This window comes from Trachypithecus francoisi, unplaced genomic scaffold (genome assembly GCF_009764315.1).
Source record: "Trachypithecus francoisi isolate TF-2019V2 unplaced genomic scaffold, Tfra_2.0 Lachesis_group3, whole genome shotgun sequence".
NCBI classification, from domain to species: domain Eukaryota; kingdom Metazoa; phylum Chordata; class Mammalia; order Primates; family Cercopithecidae; genus Trachypithecus; species Trachypithecus francoisi.
Window position 1 is genome coordinate 148300002 of NW_022681468.1, and position 15138 is coordinate 148315139.

At 41.0% G+C, this 15138-nt stretch overlaps 1 protein-coding gene across 2 annotated transcripts in view; it reads right to left on the reverse strand.

Moving 5' to 3' along the window:
• The window catches only part of INO80 (INO80 complex ATPase subunit), a 141514-nt gene that overhangs the window by 56414 nt on the left and 69962 nt on the right, over positions 1–15138 (reverse strand). For both annotated transcript variants that reach the window (XM_033190460.1, XM_033190461.1), the window contains 3 exons: positions 15037–15101; positions 14238–14331; positions 11405–11576 (listed from right to left, as the gene is read on the reverse strand). In XM_033190460.1, the coding sequence (XP_033046351.1) occupies positions 11405–11576; positions 14238–14331; positions 15037–15101 (331 nt within the window). The remainder of the gene's footprint in view (positions 1–11404; positions 11577–14237; positions 14332–15036; positions 15102–15138) is intronic.

The window sequence follows — 15138 nt, forward strand, 5'->3', positions numbered from 1 at the left end:
ACCTTTGTGTATTTTAAATTGCAAAATCTGAAATGTCCCCAATTTTTATAAGTCGCTTGACTCACTAGAGCTGTAGAGTATATAAAACGTTCAACCGGGCGTGGTGGCTGATGCCGGTAATCCCAGCACTCGGGCGGCCGAGGAGGGCGGATCACGAGGTCAGCAGTTTGAGACCAGCCTGGCCAACATAATGACACTCCGTCTCTACTAAAAAGACAAAAATTAGCCAGGTGTGGTGGCATGTGTCTATAGTTCCAGTTACTCAGGAGGCTGAGAAGGAAGAGTCGCTTGAACCCGGGAGGCGGAGGTTGCAGTGAGCTGAGATCATGCCATTGCACTCCAGCCTGGGTGACAGAGACTCTTGAGACAAAAAAAAAAAAAAAAAAAAAAAAACGTTCAACACATACTATGCATAAGTAGACCATTACCATGACAACAGTTTCAATGAGACAGACAGGAGACAGAATCAATACTGGTACTGTGCTCTGTGTCTGCCAACCATCATTTTTAATTTTTAACATGACATTTAATTGGAATAGACTCAAATCTGTTCTGCCCCAAGAAAGATAACTAAATGGTATATTTATGACAGCCTCTCTTTTTTGTCTTTATTCTTCTAAGCAAAGTAAGATTTTCTTTTCTACCTCTGCTTCCTGAATCAGTTTTTTTTTTTTTTTTTTTTTTTGAGACACGATCTCATTACCCAGGCTGGGGTGCAGTAGTGTGATCATAGCTCACTGTAATCTCAAATTCCTGGACTCAAGTGATCCTCCCACCTCAGCCTCTTTGAGTAGAGAGAGTGAGACACTGTCTCAAAACAAACAAACAAACAAAATCACACTCTTTATCTACTGCAAAACAGTGTAAGAAAATAACTCTGGCCAGAGGTACCACAGTGCAGGGAAGATGTGTGAAAGTTTTGACCCAAATCTATTCCTTCTTGAAATTTTTAACAGCAAAGCAGGGTAGAACACAAGAAAATTAAGTAGAATACAGGGAGCCACGCTAGTTTTTGTTCTACAAACATAAGAGAAGGAAGTATCTGAAAAGCATTCACATCAATTGAGATTTTTTTAAAAACCCAAAACTTTACCCAAAACATCCCTAATTATCAGCTGATCTGTGTCCGTAGCCTAGTTCTTAGTTTCTTGATATTTATGTATCATCCTGAAGCTAATAATACAAAAATGGTACTTCTTTGGATTCTGTAACAAAAAAATTCATATTTTGTCTTCACCGTAGGGTGGGTGAGAGCAAGGGTTTTAGAGGTACATTATGGGGTTGGGGGAGGTGGAGAGAGGATAGTTTCTCGCTGTTTGGATTCATTCCTTTCCCTGGGGAGTAAGAGAAGAAGGGGAGGACTGGGATAGACTGCTGAATATGGCTCAGGTAGTATGTGACCTCACACAGCTGAGTAAGACCAATATGACAACATGTAGCTAAGTGAACACTCATCTGTCTCCACAGAGAAGAAAAACAAAGCCTTTACCTTGATCTGATGACAGGAAGCTGTATTTAGGAGACAGGCTACAGGAACAGTATCTCTCTTTATAAAACAAATAAAGGCATAGAAGTAAATAGAATGAAAAATTGTCTGCCTTAAGAGACAAAGCTGAAAATGGGGAAATTAATTCAAAACTAGCTCCAAAAGAGCTTTAGTCTAAAATATTATTTGAATTTCATAAGAGAAAGAATGATGAGACCCCTTCCAACTTTTACATTTCCCCATGTCTCTTCTCAGGTCTGTTGGGTGAAGAATAACCCCAAACTTTTTAAGACTGATCTGGAACATGGAATTTGGGCTCAACTTGAATATTCTTCCATTAAAACCTTGAAACATAATTTGTCTTCATTGGAAAACGGCTTCTCTTCTGCATTATGTTTCCAAATAATTAAAGTTACACAATCAGAACTAATGTGGCAAATTAAATGAAAATACAGAGTTTGCAACGAAAAGAAAAAAAAAATGCTCACAAGGAGTTAGAGTTTATGAGTAAAGAATCCCTGCTGAAAATGAAACCTCGTTATTATACTATAGTTACTATTTTTCCCAGCTAACATTTGCTGTGAAGAAACAACACGGGTAACAGCACAAGGAGAGAGTCCAAAATCGTTTCTAGTTGAAAAACTGGTTGAGAACTAGTACTACAGTCGGAACCCATCTACAGTCTAAGCCAGAATCTCAGAACAGGAAATCCATAACAAATTTCATAATGAAATATCTGATATAATGGGATTAGCCTGGAAATAAGGGGCTGTGGTAGTTTTATATGGCCACAAATTCCTTGGCCAGGTGCGATGGCTCACACCTAATCCCAGCACTCTGGGAGGCTGAAGCAGGGGAATCCCTTGAGACCAAAATCCAAAAATTAGTTGGGTGTGGTGGCATGTGCCTGTAGTCCCAGCTACTTGAGAGGCTGAGGTGGGAGGATTGCTCGAGCCCTGAAGGTGGAGATTGTAGTGAGCCATGACTATACCACCATGCTCTTTCCTGGGTGACAAAACAAGACTACATCTCTTTTAAAAAAAAAAAAAGGCCAGGCACGGTGGCTCACGCCTGTAATCTCAACACTTTGAGAGGCCGAGGCAGGTGGATCACGAGGTCAGGAGCTAAGACCATCCTGATTAACATGATGAAACCCCGTCTCTACTAAAAATACAAAAAATAAGATGGACATGGTGGTGGGCACCTGTAGTCCTAGCTACTCAGGAGGCTGAGGTGGGAGAATGGCATGAACCCGGGAGGCAGAGGTTGCAGCGAGCCGAGATTGCACCACGGTGCGATCCAGCCTGGCAACAGAGTGCAACTCTCTCTCTCAAAAAAAAAAGAGAACTACCTAGCTAAGTAGCTCCAAAGTTCCCAGCCAACGGAAACAGTGTGCGATATCAAGTGTTTATTGTTTTAATCTCTAGGTTTTAAGATAATATGTTATATAAGTACTACTACAGGGACTAAAATCCATAGTTGAGCTCATTAGCAACCTCTATTGCAAGTTTCTATAGATTCACTTCTCTCTGGTGTTCCTTACTACCCAAGGAATGTCACCACTAGTTCTCAGATCAAATGCAGGGCAAAAATAACTAAGTGCAATAAGATCAATGAATGATCAGACTACCTATCCTGCCCACTTTCCCTAAACCCCTAGGAGAAGTTAGTGCTCTTCACAAAATTCTATTTAAAATATTGAGTAAAATTGTACTTGTAATTTTAGGCTAGAAGACATTCCCTCAGATTAATACATACCATGTTCCAAAGATTAGTACCAATGTACCAATATTGGTATTAATATTAATATTGGTTCATTAACACAATGTGCCATTATTCACTAGGTCATTCAGCAAACACTTATTTAACCTTAAAAGTGCCCAAAATAAACAGACCACAAAGGCAAGATGAATTATATAAAATGTCCAAACATTTAAATTGATTTTAACCAGGCATGGTGGCTCATGACTGTAATCCCAGAACTTTGGAAGGCTGAGGCAGGCAGGTTACTTTAGGTCAGGAGTTTGAGATCAGTCTAGCCCACATGGCAAAACCCCACCTCTCTACTAAAAATACAAAAATTAGCCAGGTGTGGTGGCAGGAGCCTGTAATCCTAGCTACTCGGGAGGCTGAGGCAAGAGAATCGCTCAAACCTGGGAGGTGGAGGTTGCAGTGAGCCGAGGTCACTCTGCTGCACTCCAGCCTGGATGACAGAGCAAGACTGTCTCAACAACAACAACAAAAAACTAAAAATAGATTGATTTCTCCCTTGAAGAAAAAAGAACAAAAAACAAAAAAAAGAGAGAGAGAAGAAAAAAAATGAAAAAAAAAAGAAAAAAGAACAAAAAAGAGAGAGAAAGAGAACCACTTAATAGGACTTTTTTTTTTTTTTTTTTTTTTTTTAATGTTAAGCTTAAGGCCGGGAACGGTGGCTCAAGCCTATAATCCCAGCACTCTGGGAAGCTCAGGCGGGTGAAACTGCCTGAGGTCAGGAGTTTGAGACCAGCCTGGCTAACATGGTGAAACCCCATCTCTACAAAAAATACAAAAATTAGCTGGGCGTGGTGGCACATGTCTGTAGTCTCAACTACTTGGGAGGCTGAGGCAGGAGAATAGTTTGAACCCAGGAGGCAGAGGTTGCAGTGAGCCAATATTGTGCCACTGCACTCCAGCCTGGGCAACGGAGCAAGACTCCATCTCAAAAAATAAAATAAAATAAAATAAAATAAAATAAAATAAAATAAAATAATGTTAAGCTTAGTGTTAGTTGTTCTGGATACTGTAAAACACTCTTTGTGGCAGAGAAGTATCTTTCTGTTAATCATACAGCCTGCCAGTATTCACAAGTTTTTCATCCTATTAAAAAATATAGTTGGGCCGGGTGCAGTGGCTCAAGCCTATAATCCCAGTACTTTGCAAGGCCGAGGCGAGAGGATCACTCGAGACCAGGAGTTAGAGACCAGCCTGGCCCACATGGTGAAACCCCACTTCTACTAAAAATACAAAAAATAGCCCGGAGTGGTGGCGCACACCTGTAGTCCCAGCTACTCAGGAGGCCGAGGCAGGAGAATCACTTGAACCTGGGAGGCAGAGGATGCAGTAAGCCAAGGTTATGCCACTGTACTCTAGCCTGGGTGACAGAGTAAGACTCCGTGTCAAAAAAAAAAAGTATAGTTAACCTACTTATGCACCCCCACAAAACGTCTCTGTTGCACGTTCAATTGCCCTCTTTACTGTCTTCCTCTTCCCCCCCTTTTTTTTTTTTTGCAATGGAGTCTTGCTTTGTCACCCAGGCTGGAATGCAGTGGCATGATCTCAGCTCACCGCAAACTTTGTCTCCCATTTTCAAGTGACTCTCCTGCCTCAGCCTCTCTAGTAGCTGAGATTACAGGTACAGGCCACTACGCCTGGCTAGTTTTTTTTATATTTAGTAGAGAGGGTTTTGCCGTGTTTGCCAGGCTGCTCTCCAACTCCTGACCTCAGGTGATCTGCCCACCTCGGCCTCTCAAAATGCTAGGATTACAGGCATGAGCTACTGCACCCAACCTCTTCTTCCCTTTTCATTGTGAAATCTGCAAGGCTCTTTTCTCTTAAAAAAAAAAAAAAAAAGTCAACTTTCACTTAAACCAAACTCCCCTCCTGAAATACCTTACCTTTTCTTTTCAACTGTCACACTTCAATACTCATTATCTACCCCTCCTAACCAGGATCTTTCTCCCCATAAATCCTTACAACTGGGGTTCTGCCTTCTCTTTTCTATCCGTACTCACAATCAAAGAGTTCTTAATCTCACGCTTTCATTTTTGCTTTAAACTTGATATGGAACTTAAGATTCCCTCTGGATCCTCTCTTGAACTCTGGCTTTTCGAAGCAATTTTTCCATCTCCAATGCCCATCCATATCCAAACCGATCAAAGTCCCTTGATCCCTTTTCTATAATCTCTCTGTTACATCCATTGCTATCAGGTCTTTAGTACCTGACACTTCAAACTTTTGCTTAAGATCTTCCTTAACATGGATTGCTGCCTCCATTCTTCCTGATATCACACTCTGAGGTTAATTTTCATAAAATACAAATAACAAAGATCCCCAACTGGATTGATATAATGACACTGGTGATTTAGCAGCCTTACTTGAACCCGCTACCAGAATACTCCTTCTCATGGCTTCACAGTGGCTACCAACACTTTGACCCAGGAATACAACTTTTAGTATCTGTTGACGAAAGTAAGACAAATAGGGCTGGGACAACAGGCTTATTATCTAAACCCACATAGGCTGGCATTCAAAGACTTTCCAAACTTACCCTTCTAGACTGTTCTGTGATTACTGTCCTTTATTTTGGCTCAAATCCTTAACTTGGAATTACGTTCCTCCTATCCAAATCTCTACCACTCAAAATCCAACTTTTTCAAAATTAGAGACACAGTCTCACTATGTTGTCCAGGCTGGTCTTGCCTCCTGGCTCCAAGCAATCCTCCCACCTCAGCCTCCTAAAGTACTGGGATTAAAGGCACGAGACAACACCACACCCAGCCTACATGCAACTTAACAATACTATTTCTATGAAGTAATCTCCCATTCTCAACTCTACCATTAATTATCTACCATTAATCAGGCAGTTAACTGTGTAGTATTTAAAGTCTTATCTTGAACCACATTAAGTGTGTGTGTGTTTTTTAAAGCATGATTGTATATTTTCAATACGTGCATGAGTGACTCTTCCAAATACAGCACAGGGATAATGATTGTTAACACACTTTGCCTACTGTGGTATGCAATAATATGTTTGTAAACAACATTAATTACATATGTTTCTCCTTGCTGGACTGGACTAACACTGGGAAGAGGCTGTTATGAAGGTAGCCTAGAGCAGTGAAAAAAGAAGCACCAGACAATTCCCAAAGATCACATTCTACACTGGATATTCATTCAATCGATAAGCACTTACGATACACAAATCAATGCCCCCCATGGACCTTTGAGGTCAAATAATTTAAAATAGTTTGAAAAACAATGTACAGCATGTAAAACACAGGAATATCTTCTATAGTAAACACTGAGTCTCCCCTCTACCACCATTCCCTATTCAAATAAAATGTTCACATCAGTGGTTTCCAAAGTAGGCACACGCAAACTTCACAATGTAAATATTAATATGTTAGTACATGTATACAATTTAAAACAAAATAGCATACAGACATTGGAGAAGTAGATTAAGAATGTTGTTATTACAGGGGTACATAATCAAAACATTTGGGGACTTCTGACCTATACTACCTAGATTGCCAAAAAGAGGTGAGATTAAAGATTTAGCTGAGCACATGGGCTCACAACTGTAATCCCAGCACTTTGGGAGGCCAAGATGGAAGAACTGCTTAAGCCTAGGAGTTCAAGACCAGTCTGGACACAACATAGTGAGACCCTGCTGCTACCAAAAAAAAGGAAAGAGAATATGATAAAATAAGATTTATATGCCAATTCTAAAATTTACATAAATACACAAAGGGCTAAGAACAGCCAAAGAAATATAGAAGAAACGCAAAGTCAGAGGACCTGTGCACCAGTTATCAAGACTTACTGTGAAGCTGTACTTATTAAGATCGAGTAGCACTGGTTCAAGGATAGTCAAATGGGTTCATGGAAGAGAACAGAGTTCAGAAACTGACCAACACATATATGGACACCTGCTTGACAAGTGATGCTACAGTCCAGTAAGAATGGTCTTTTCAATAGATGGGATATGGAGAGAAACAGAATTATCTTCACGAATTTGTTGGAGGCAAAGAATTCTTCAGCAGGACATAAAAATTATTAACTATTCGTCAGAAGACAACACTGAGGCTAGGTGCAGTAGGTCACGCTTAAGTTCCAGCACTTTGGGAGGCTGAGGCCGGAGAATTGTTTGAGGCCAGAGTTCAAGGCCAGCCTGAACAACACAGTAAACCTAACCCTAACCTAACTCTAATCCTGAGCTACGACCGCATCGGTGTACTCCAGCCTGGGAAATAGAACAAGCCAGATCCTGTTTCAAATAAAACGGTGGGCAGGGGAGGGTACCACTAAAAATGAGAAAGTTACAGAGTAGAAGATATTTATAATATACAAAGAACTACAAATCATAAGAAAAATACAGTCAGCCCAATAGAAAAATAAGCAAGAGTGTTGAACAAACATTTCATAAAGGCAATTATCCAAATGGCCAATAAACACCAGAAAAGGTATTCAATATCATTTTCACAAAAGAAATTTAACTAAAGACACAATAAGACACTACTACCCAACAAAGTGTAAATGAAGAGACAGACAATACCACATTCTTGCAAAGACGTAGAGCACCTCACTCTGTCGCCCTCAGAGGCCCAGAGTGCAGTGGTGAGATCACTGTTTATTTTAGCCTCAACCTCCTTGGCTCAGGCGAACCCCCCACCTCAGCCTCCCAATCCTCCCACCTCAGCCTCCCAAGTAGGTGGAACTCCAGGTACATGGCATCAGGCTTGGTTAATTTTTGTATTCTTTTGGTAGAGACAGGGTTTTGTCATGTTGGCCTGGCTGGTCTCTAACTCCTGGGCTCAAGCGATCATCCCGCCTCAGCCTCCCAAAGTGCTGGAATTACGGAATTACAGGCATGAGCCACCATGCCTAGCCTCTACATCTGGAGCTTCTTGTTCTTTTATTATTTTTTTTTTTGAGACGGAGTTTTGCTCCTGTTCTGCAGGCTGGAGTGCAATGGCACGATCTTGACTCATTGCAACCTCCACCTCCCGGGTTCAAGCGATTCTCCTGCCTCAGCCTCCCTAGTAGCTGGGATTACAGGCGCCCACCACCATGCCCGGCTAATTTTTGTATTTTTTTTAGTAGAGATGGGGTTTCACTATGTTGGCCAGGCTGGTCTTGAACTGCTGACTCAGGTGATCCACCCGCCTCGGCCTCCCAAAGTACTGGGATTAACAGGCATGAGCCACCGTACCCAGCTGGCTTCTAGTTCTATATTCAGAACCTAGGCTAACCTTTAAGAGTGGATAATATCTACTGATCATTTTGCTTGGCTGAAAACAAAGATTTCCTTTTTGAGTTTTTTTTTTTTTTGGAGACAGGGTCCCGCTCTGTCACCGAGGCTGGAGTACAGTGGTGTAATCAGGGTTCACTGCAGCCTTGACATCCTGGGTTCAAGGGATTCTCCTGTCTCAGACTACTAAGTAGCTGGGACTACAGGCACCCACCATGCTTTCAATTTTTTTTTTTTTTTTTTTGAGACGGAGTCTTGCTCTGTCGCCCAGGATGGAGTGCAGCTGCATGATCTCGGCTCACTGCAACCTCTGCCTCCGTGTTCAAGAGATTCTCCTGCTTCAGGCTCCTGAGTAGCTGAGATTACAGGCATGTGCCATCACACCCAGTTAATTTTTTTTGTATTTTTATTTTTATTTTTATTTTTGAGAAGGCGTCTCGCTCTGTCACCCAGGCTGGAGTGCAGTGGTGTGATCTCTGCTCATTGTAACCTCAGCCTCCCACGTTTAAGCAATTCTCGTGCCTCAGCTTCCCAAGTAGCTGGGATTACAGGCGCGTGCCACCATACCCAGCTAATTTTTGTATTTTTAGTAGATGTGGGGGTTTCACTACTTTGGCCAGGCTGATCTTGAACTCCTGACCTCAAGGGATTCACCTGCCTCAGCCTCAAAAAGTGCTGGGATTACAGGTATGAGCCACTACGCCCGGCTGACAGTCTTATCATTAATTATGAGAACAATAAGCTCTAGCAAAATACACTACTTGGTTGGTATTTCAATATACATACATATGTTAGAGATAAGGATAATGAGATTGAAAGCAGAACAGTGTCTCCACACATATATGACAAGCTTTCAGTTCCCCGTGGCCCATTAGCTCATTAATTCAGTGTATACTCTAAACCACTACAAGAGCAAATGTCTGTCCACAACATGGGATAAAATTAAAATAAGTAATAGAAGTGAATCTTTCAACTGGGTAAACATATTTTATGACCAGTTTCCCATAAAGCATACTACCCACATCAGCCTTTCTCAGGCAATTCTAACTGATATAAGGACCTCACTAAGCAGACGCTCTGGAGTATACTATAGTATTTTCAGAAAACAGAGAATACAAATGAATGATGCATACCTCTAGTGTTAAGAAAAATGCAGGTGTCTACAAAATAGGGAACAACAATCTCTTGGAAGAATGGTGCTTTTTGTATAAAAAGCAGAACTGATACAAATGTATTACAGTAGTAACATATATTACCAAATTTAGGGGTTGAGAGAAGGAATTAATCTTTTACAGAAGGTTAAGCAACTCCTCAGACATACCAGTGTTCCCAGTAGACGTACTAGGAATATTTCACCAGCAGGAAATCACCCTGCCACCACTGACTGCATTATTCCAAACAGGCTGGAATCCAGTTACATTAATTTGCATTACTGACTCCCTCTCCAAAGTCCAAAAATTACATGGAGCAATGCTTAAGAAACCAACTGGGAAAATAGAAGAGAAGGAAATCATGTGAGCTTTTCAGTGTACAGGGCACAAGTACTGGATGACCTAGCCAAAGAATGTCCTTCATTCCACAACAGTAACTGTGAAACTACCCCATAACATTTTCTATAGAATACAAGGAAAATGACCTAGTTTCTAAACTTCAATCTAGCTGAAGGACTTTAACAAACGAACTGTCACTCCTCTTCTCAAAACTCTCTAGTATTACTCATTTCACTCAGAATAAATTCCAAACACTCGGCAATTCTTATGAGGTTGCATATGATCTGGACCTACATCTATAACTTCAGTTCCTGTCACCTTATTTCACCTTCTTTGTCACCTACTATTCTGTAAGGGCCAAGAATTGTATGAAACTGTACACATCATCATTACTTTTCATGGAAATAAAATTTAAGATTACTAAGAGATGCCACTACATAATAATTAATATTTAAATATAATACTCAAAATAATTAAATACTTAAAATAATTATAACTGTAAGGAATGATTATTCATAAGGAGTCACACAACACAACACAACACAACAAAACAAAACAAAACAGATTGCCATTCTCAGGTGTAGTGGAGGATGCTGAATAACATACCGTAGGTGCAAATGTAAATTTATAAAACCATTTTGGAAAAACGTTTGGCAAAAGCTACTAAACCTAAACAGAGTTATACTTGACAGTATAGCAATTCCATTCCTGGATGTAAACACCAAAGAAAGTAATGTTTGCATTCATCAAATAACATGTACACAAATGTGCATAGGGGTTTCATTCATAATAACCTAGAACTGGAAACAACCAAAATATCTACCACAGTAGAACAGACTAATAAACTGTGGTCCATTCAGACAATGTAATACTTCATAGCCATAAAAAAATTATGCTATACACGACATGGACAAAACTCATAAATAATACTGAGTGAAAAATCCCAGTTACAAAAATGTACATACAAATAATTCCATTTATATAAAGTTCCAAAACAGGCAAAAATAATCTATGGCGACAGAAGTAGAATGGCAATTACCTTTAATTGTTGGTTTGTCTTTTCTAAACTAGAGGTGTTAAACGGAAGGAGCATGAGGGAGTTGGAAGTGTTCTATATACTGACCTAGGTGGTTATTACACAAGAGTACGTATACACATACACAAATTCACAGAGCTGTACACTTAAGATCTGTGTACTCCACAGTAATGTAAAAAATAAACATTTTGAAAATATAAATACACTCAAAAATATATATACAAAGTGTAAATTAAGTTAGAACTCAATATGCTGCACCACCCACTCCTCTGGGAACTTTTTGGTTCTGTCAGGCCTTCATTTACTTTACTATTATTTTTACTGATTCAAGGAAAAGGAAAGAAGATACTAAGGAGGTAATTTATGCTCAAATAATTGCTTACCTTTAACAAAGGGCAGCTGCAAAGGTTTGGGAAGGAGAGTGGAAAATTAACCCCAAGAAGGAAATCCTTGTTTCTCAGGTATCTCTGGTGGCTCTCCCCTTCTGGCTCTCCCCAGGAGCGTAGCTGATAGAGCCTGTAGGAGGCTTTCAGAGACAGGAAAAGAGCTAACCATCTGAAACAAACCACAGCAGACATGCTTATTCAGTGCTCCATGGAGGTTTGAGGGTCATTCATAGCAGCAAGGAATGATCCAAGGATTCTCTCTCATTAACATAACCCTTTTGTAAATCTTTATCATTTTAGAAACAGTTCTTTCCTACTTTCCTACTTTCAGATAAATTCTTTCACATTACATGGTTTGCTACCATGAAAACTAAAATCCTCCGCAAAGCTCCTATCAATAGTTTAAAAAATTTGCCAGGTGCAGTGGCTCATGCCTGTAATTCAAACACTTCGGGAGGCCAAGGCAGGTGGATTATCTCAGGTCAGGAGTTTGAGACCAGGCTGACCAACATGGCAAAATCCGGTCTCTACTAAAAATACAAAAAAAAAAAAAAAAAAAAAATTAGCTGGGCGTGGTGGTGCGTGCCTGTAATCCCAGCTACTTGGGAGGCTGAGGCATGAGAATCACTTGAACCCGGGAGGTGGAGATTGCAGTGAGCTGAGATCACCCCATTGCACTCCAGCCTGGACAACAGAGCGAGACTCTGTCTCAAACAAACAAACAAACAAAAATTCACCTTGGCTGAATGCGGTGGCTCACGCCTTTATTCCCAGCATTTTGGGAGAATGAGACAGGCAGATCAGTTGAGGCCAGGAATTTAGGAACAGCCTGGCCAACATGGTAAAACCTCACCTCTACAAAAAAAAAAAAAAATTAGCCGGGCGTGGTGGTGCATGCCTGTAATCCCAGCTACTTGGGAGGCTGAAGCAGGAGAATCGCTTGAACCTCAGAGGTAAAAGTTTCGGTGAGCCGAGATCGCGCCACTGCACTCCAGCCTGGGTAACAGAGTGAGACCCCGTCTTCAAAATGAAAGAAAAGCAAAAGAAAAAGAAACATTCACCTCTAGCACAAAAAGTTGTATCATAAAAATGTCTTCAGCCAGGCACAGTGGCTCAGGTCTGTAATCCCAGCACTTTGGTGGGCCAAGGTGGGTGGATCAACTGAGGTCAGGAGTTCGAGACTGGCCTGGCCAACATGGCAAAACACCATCTCTACTAAAAATACAAAAATTAGCCAGGCATGGTTGTGCACACCTATAATCCCAGCTACTTGGGAGGCTGAGGCAGGAGAGTAACTTGAACCCAGGAAGTGGAGGTTGCAGTGAGCCAAAATTGAGTCACTGCACTCCAGCCTAGGCGACCGAGCGAGACTTCGTCTCCAAAAAAGAAAAAAAAGAAAAAAAAAACCCTCATATTAAGGAGATAACCATTTCTAATTACATAAATCAAAAGTAATAAAATCAGTGAGAATCATTATACCAAAGAACAGAGAATTAAATTTCCCATAACACTTCAGGCAGGCTGTGCTGCAATCACCACTAACTAAATGAATTACCAGCTTCCATTCGCCCTGTAGAAACAAGTAAAACAAGACTTAATAGAAATTACAGGAGAAAAGCCTAAACAGTTTATATTTAAGGTGTGTGTGTGTGTGTATACATATGTGTGTGTATGTGTGTGGTGTGTGGTGTGTGTGTGTGCGCGTGTGTATTCTCATTCTGTTGCCTGGGCTGGGGTGCAGTGGCATGATCTAGGCTCACTGCAACCTCCCCTTCCTGGGTTCAAGCGATTCTCCCCGCTCAGCCTCCTGAGTAGCTAGAACAGGCCATTGGCACCATGACCGGCTAATTTTTGTATTTTTATTACAGACCGGGTTTCATCATGTTGGCCAGGCTGCTATCAAACTCCTGACCTCAGGTGATCCACCTCCCTCAGCCTCCCAAAGTGCTGGATTACAGGCATGACCACCATGCCTGGCCTATTTAAGGTATATTATGAAGTATCATACAATTATTAAATGAGCAAAAGAAAGGTACAATTCACTTACGAATAACAAATTAGTCTGTTTGTTTGTTTTGCTTTGTTCTGAGATGGAGTCTCGCTCTGTTGTCCAGGCTGGAGTGCAGTGGAGCAATCTTGACTCTGCAACCTTTGCCTCCTGGGTTCAAGCAATTCTCTTGCCTCGGCCTCCCGAGTAGCTGGGACTACAAGGGTGTACCACCACACCCAGCTAATTTTTGTATTTTTGGTAGAGATGGGGTTTCACCATGTTAGCCAGGCAGGTCTTGAACTTCTGACCTTAAGAGATCCACCCGCCTTGGCCTCCCAAAGTGCTGGGATTACAAGTGTGAGCCACTGTACCTGGGCCTGGCGAACAAACTTTATTCTTTTTTTTTTAATATGGAATTTTGCTCTTGTTGCTTCAACTGATCCAGGCTGGAGTGCAATGGTGCAATCTCAGCTCACGGCAACCTCCACCTTCCAGGTTCAAGCAATTCTCCTGCCTCAGCCTCCTGAGTAGCTGGGATTACAGGTATGCACCACCATGTCCAGCTAATTTTGTATTTTTTAGAGATGGGGTTTCTCCATGTTGGTCAGGCTGGTCTCGAACTGCCAACCTCAGGTGATCCAACCACCTCGGCCTCCCAAAGTGCTGGGATTACAGACATAAGCCACCGTGCCTGGCCTACAAACTTTATTCTTAACAAAAGAAAATTAACGACAAGTTCCCTAAGATGATTTAATATTAAATATTTAATTCCACAGTATTCAATATCTATCCCATTTATTCCTAACTGCTCTCTTATCAAACAATAAGCAAACCTCTCACCTGGCCAAAAGTCCCTGAAGCATAAGGTTTGCCATTTCTGCCGGAGATATATCAATAAAGCGAAGGAAAGAGAAACAGCTTTCTTCATTAATACCTGAAATAGAAAAGACAATTTGAAACCCAACAGCAAACCAAGAGACGATGCTCAGTTAAAGCCTACTCAACTGCTGAGTTCTGACTTAAGAACAAAACACTATTCTAAAGGTTCTGATCTAGCCACTTTGGTGGAAGTTAGGGTGCCACACCTTTATACTACAATTACAGATAAGAGAGGCAGGCCTATGAGATATGGCATATATGGACCAGACAAGAGACGGCTCCTATGTTACCTCTGGGATTTTTGGATGCTTGCCTAAATGGCTTCTCTTTGTCCAATGCCAGGAAAAAGATAAGGACAGGACAGAGGTGAAAGGTTCTGAACCTTGGCCTTAATATTTTGGACAATGCGCAAAGTTGAGTAGCTTCTTTTCCTTAGGCTAAGACGGATGGAATTCTCATTAATGAGAGACTCCAGCACTGACTTTGTCAAGTTTCAAGGGCAAGAAATTCTTGAAAGGCAGGTATAAAATAAAGATGGAAAGTCAATAATACTATTTTCTACTTCTTCCTCTCATAGCTACAAATCACAGAGCCTATAAAGATAACTAATTTCCTTAATTAAATCTTACCAAGATTTTATAAATAAAAGCCTACCATATAGACAAAACTAATACTCGTTCTAAATCAGTCTCTCAGCAAAACAAAGAGCATCCTGGTAAGACTCTGACAAACCTCCTTTCCCAAAGATCAAAACACCTACCTTTTCTATGAAAGAGAGACTTTTGGATATAGTCTGGTGCAAATGGAGAAAGAACCCTTAACCACCTGCAAAGTAAGTAAATAAAATAAAGCCAAACCCAAA